The sequence below is a fragment of the Carassius auratus genome, unplaced genomic scaffold (genome assembly GCF_003368295.1).
Source record: "Carassius auratus strain Wakin unplaced genomic scaffold, ASM336829v1 scaf_tig00011242, whole genome shotgun sequence".
Lineage (NCBI taxonomy): Eukaryota > Metazoa > Chordata > Actinopteri > Cypriniformes > Cyprinidae > Carassius > Carassius auratus.
The window spans coordinates 619,959-625,000 of NW_020524184.1; the positions used below are offsets into that span (position 1 = coordinate 619,959).

Below are 5,042 nucleotides of genomic sequence, written 5' to 3' on the forward strand. Positions count from 1 at the left end.
TCCCCCAGAACCCACCAGCCTGATGGACCCCCGACCTGATATTCAGAGACAGAAAAACACATTATTGGTCACAAACAACTGAAGAATCTGTCCAGATGTTGTTCTTCTCACCGATGCAGGTGATTGACAGCTGTTGTGTGGAGCTGCAGTTGAGAGTTTGTGGAGAGCTGCAGTTCCCCAGATGAGCTTCACTCCCAGAGCACTGGAAGCCCGTCACACACTCATGACTGTGTTCAGGACTGGATGAAGAGGAGCTGTAGAAGTTCAGCACAGAGCCACAGCCCAGCTGTCTGCAGACCACAGAGGATTCAGAGAGACTCCAGGAGTCCAGCAGAACTCTCCTCCAGACCTGATGGATGAAAACTTCCACCTCCCCCTCACACTGTCTCTCTCCAGACAACCGCACCAGACCATCATGAAGAGCCAGAGAGGAATCTGAGTGAAAGATCTGACATTTTACTAAAATACTGCAAATGTGTTAAAGACCACAGAGGAACAATTGGGAAATAAATATGCTTTATATCAATATAACATTTCTATAAGTAAATTCAAAATTTAAATAACACAATAATTAATCTTCAGTCGGAAATGTATAGGGAATAAATGTTGTATTTTGTATAAGATTAAGTCTTCCAGTAGCATAATGTCAGTAAATGCTACAGTAATAGACTCACTAGAGCAGATGACTCCAACATCTCGTCTGTGAGAACATTCAGCTCGACTCCATGAAGAGATGGAACATTCTGAGAGTTTTGTTTCATTCCCGTCACAATCAAACACATCAGCCCAGATTTCACCACTTCCCTCTCCAAACCAGTCTGATCCCACAACAGACACAGCATTCCCACAATTCAGCTGTCTACAGAGGACACTGGCAGCTCTCATATCCCAGCATGCATCACACACTGTGCCCCACTCATTGAGGAACTGACGTTCAACTCGACCAGAACAGATGTCAGGACCGTTTACAAGCCTGAGATCAGTGTAACCTGCAGGAAATTAAAACGTATTTAAACAAGACATGACATAGGGTAGTTTAGAGGGGAGAACTGATTGTTTATTTATTTTTATTTTTATATTTTTGTTATTGTTGTATTACCATTTATAATGCATAACATGCTCATTAGAAATGTTGATAAAACAATTGGATCTAATATATTTAGCGATTAAAGTGTTGGATTTGATTTATTAACTGACAGGATAAACAGTGACATTTTACCAGAACATATCAGTCCCACGTTGTTGTCTTGAGAGCACTTTATGTCATTTGAAGTTGGACACGATCGAATGTGTGATTCATTTCCTCTGCACTGAATCTCTTGTTTCCACATCTGAGCGTCTCCTTTACCAAAAGCAGCTGCTCCCAGCACCTGTACAGGAGCCCCACAGTCCAGCTCTCTACACACAACCTCTGCATCCTTCTGGTCAAAGGCAGCGTCACACACTGAGTACCACGTGTTCCCATAAAGCACCTCTAACCTCCCGGAGCACAGGTGAGGTCCATCAGCAAGTCTTGTAAATCGTCCATAGTTTATGGTTTCTACATATTTGCATAATACACAAAACCAATTTCATTAGAGTCATGGTGAGTGAAGCTGTTTTACTGTGAATGTTACAAACAAACAACAACTGTGAGTATATCCTTCAGTTGAATATTGTTATTAAAAAAACTGTCAATTCATAAACAAAATCATGTCAAAAACAAAAACATCACAATTACTCGTAAATTGATTGTTTATAGCTAGCTCTGAAACTAATTGTATAAAATTATTGTATATTGCATATGTTGTGTTAAGAGAAGAAAGGTTGATAAGTGATTATACAATGAGCTGCATGAAATCACTTACCTGAGCATCTGACTCCAGCATCATAATTATGATAGGCACAGCCGCTATCATGTTTACCCCATCCTCTTGATCTACAGTCCTTCAGTGTAGACTCTGATCCATTACACTGCACTCTATCCATCCAGATTTTTCCTGATCCTCGTCCAAAGTAAGAAATTCCTGGTGATTGTAAAGCCTCTCCACAGCTCATCTCTCTACACACCACTGCAGCATCAGTCAGATCCCAGGAATAATGACACACTGTTCCCCACTGACCATCATGAAGAACCTCCACTCGTCCAGCACAGCGACTGTCACCATTCACCAGCCTCACATTCACACTGTCTGTCCATTAGGAATACATCATAAAATTAGCATACAACAATAAAATATTATAAAAGTTATAAGAATAACATTTAATTGCATAATCAGAGATAAATCAACACAATATAGAATGTTTAAAAAAATACATTGAATTTCATCTGTCGCTGAGTGTACTTACTAGCAGTGATGAGTGTAACCAGTGAAGACAAAAAAATAAGTGTCAGACAGTTTTCCATCACTTTGTTTGCCCAAAAAATGAATTAATTCAGCACCAAAGTTTCTCCTGTGCTCCCTCAAACACACTGAAGAAACTGGCTCCTGTCAGCCCCCTAAAGAGAGAGAGAGACTCACAGCTGCCAATGACACTCACTGTTACCTTATTAGACACAACAGAGGAAATCATCAAACACAATCAGTGACAAATCAGAAAGCAGCATTTTTATTTTCTCCATATATATCAATAAAGTGTGAGCGCTGATGAGCGGGACTCCTCCTCCAGCGTGAGAGACACTTCACTGAGGACAGACTCGTGTCAGTCAGAAGTCAGTGTGGAGATAAAGTCACACTAAACTTAAAGCAGATTGATACAGAAACACTGCAGCTTATATTCAGCATCAAAACCTGAACCTGAACACAGCAGACACAAGCACTGATGACTGACTGCTCACTTACTGAAACTTTATTTTAAAATGATTTTTGCTATAAATTTATAAATTAGAATAAACTGAACGTTTTAAAGTTATTTTTAGAAACAAAAGTGCATAATATTAGGTGGATTTTACTTCACCATTATGATTTTCTAATCAAGAAGAAAATAAACAGTATGTTAATATATTATCAGATGAACTGGACTGATTGTGTTCAACAGCAGAAGGCTATTCAGACAAGATCTGTAAATAAACATTGTTTTCTGTTCTAAAGATGTTAATTTGGCATCATATTAAACTCAATAAATTTTTAAAGAGATAGTTCACTTTTAAATTAAAATTTGGTATGTTTTAGCTTACCTCAAGGACATCCAAGATGTAGATTTCTTTCTTCCCGCAGTATTTCCCATTTTGATATTTTTAGGCCAAACCGTTCTTGCCTATGACTCATATAATGGAGGTCACCTCAAAGAGCATGCACAGAGAAGTCCAAATTAAACAATTCCCCTTCATAAGTACACATTGATGACCTAAGACACGAAACGAGCAGTTTATGTAAGAAAACGAACAGTATTTATATCGTTTTTACCTCTTGTACTCAGGATCGCTCCTGAGTACTTGATCTGTGTATTCTGGTTCAAATAAATATGGTTGTGAAAAAATTAAACGTTGTCTATGGATATATTGAAATCGTCTTCCATTGCAATTTCCTGTACGTCTAAATGTTTAGATCTTCACAGTGAAAGGTAACACTTCCGAAATCTCTGTGTAAACCATAGACAGTAAGTGTAAACAATGAGTGATGTACAGGTGCGAGAGATCACTTCCGAGGCTTTCCGCGCTTGCACAGACAAAGCCAGAGCACGCACACATGTCACATCAGGAAGCACTCGCGCACTCAGATCAGTTGGATGTGGTTGTGTACAAGAGGTAAAAACGATATAAATACTGTTTGTTTTCTTACACAAAATGCTCGTTTCGTGTCTTAGGTTATCAATGTGTACTTACGATGGGGAATTGCTTAATTTGGACTCCTCTGTGCATGCTCTTTGAGGTGGTGACCATAGACCTGCATTATATGAGTCACAGGCAATAACGGTTTGACATAAAAATATAAAAATGGGAAATACTGCGGAAACAAAGAAACCTACATCTTGGATGCCCTTGAGGTAAGCTAAAACTTATCAAAATTTAATTTCAAAGTGAACCATCCCTTTAAGTGCTTATGCCTGTAATGTGTAATTCTTCCAGCAGATGGCAGAAAAACACTTCTAATTGTAAAGTGCAGCAGATAAGAGTCTTGTCCTTGGGAGCTTCTCACTTTTTTCCAGACAGACTTTTTTTTTTTTTTTTTTTTTTTTTGAACAAGATTAAATTACATGTATATGACAAACAGTAAACATGATACAAACATTATACATTAAATAAACTTCTTCACATTAGAGGGGCTGTAAATTTATATAAAAATATTAAAGCGTTTTCAAACTTTCAAGCTTTTTTTAACAGAAAATCATATAGTATCAATAAAGGTGTTTTTTTTTTTTTGTTTTTTTTTTTGCATGAGAACTTACATTTGTGAATACTGAATTGTGCCTTTAAAAAAAAAAAAGATTTATCAAGTAAACATGACGTTTTTTTTTTTTTTTTGCTGTTCTCCAGTATACCAATAATGCATATTTCCATAACAAAACAAAATGATTATCAATATTTTGCACAATAAAATCACATACATTTTGCCAAAATGGTTTTACAAAAGGGCAATGCCAAAACAAATGTATCACAGTCTCAGGGCAACTGACACAAAAGGAGCAACTAAAATCAATATCAGATTTAAATTTGACCAAATAATATTAGGCTGAGTAAATCCTGTGTATAATTTTGAATGATACTTCCTAAACCTTGTTTGTAATTTAATACTGATTAGGTATAAACAAACCTTTTTCCAAACAATATTGTCTTTTTAGTTTATTCCGATATTAATAAAAATGAGGCAAATGCACAATATCTTGTTGTAATAAAGCTCTTATGGAACTGTTGTATATAAAAACAGATTATAACTGTTATAAAACAGATGTTATATAAGAACTTATTATATTAGGCAGAGAACACTGTTGGATGTTAACCCTTTAAAACCGAACGTGTCGGCGCCGACACAATTTACCATGCGGTATTAATGTTTTCATAACTCAGCAACCGTTTGCACTATGAAAAAAAATCAAATTGCGTCTGATAGAAGACATCTTGC

General features: G+C 36.8%; 1 protein-coding gene across 1 annotated transcript in view; it reads right to left on the reverse strand.

Annotated features, from left to right (window-relative positions):
* Positions 1-855: 855 nt before the first annotated feature.
* LOC113073008 (deleted in malignant brain tumors 1 protein-like) overlaps positions 856-5,042 on the reverse strand; it is a gene marked incomplete at its 3' end in the record, with an annotated part of 13,004 nt that continues 8,817 nt past the window's right edge. The window contains exons 2-5 of the mRNA XM_026245888.1: positions 2,329-2,479; positions 1,848-2,171; positions 1,220-1,540; positions 856-989 (exon numbers count right to left, since the gene is read on the reverse strand). Of these exons, the coding sequence (XP_026101673.1) occupies positions 856-989; positions 1,220-1,540; positions 1,848-2,171; positions 2,329-2,386 (837 nt within the window). The remainder of the gene's footprint in view (positions 990-1,219; positions 1,541-1,847; positions 2,172-2,328; positions 2,480-5,042) is intronic.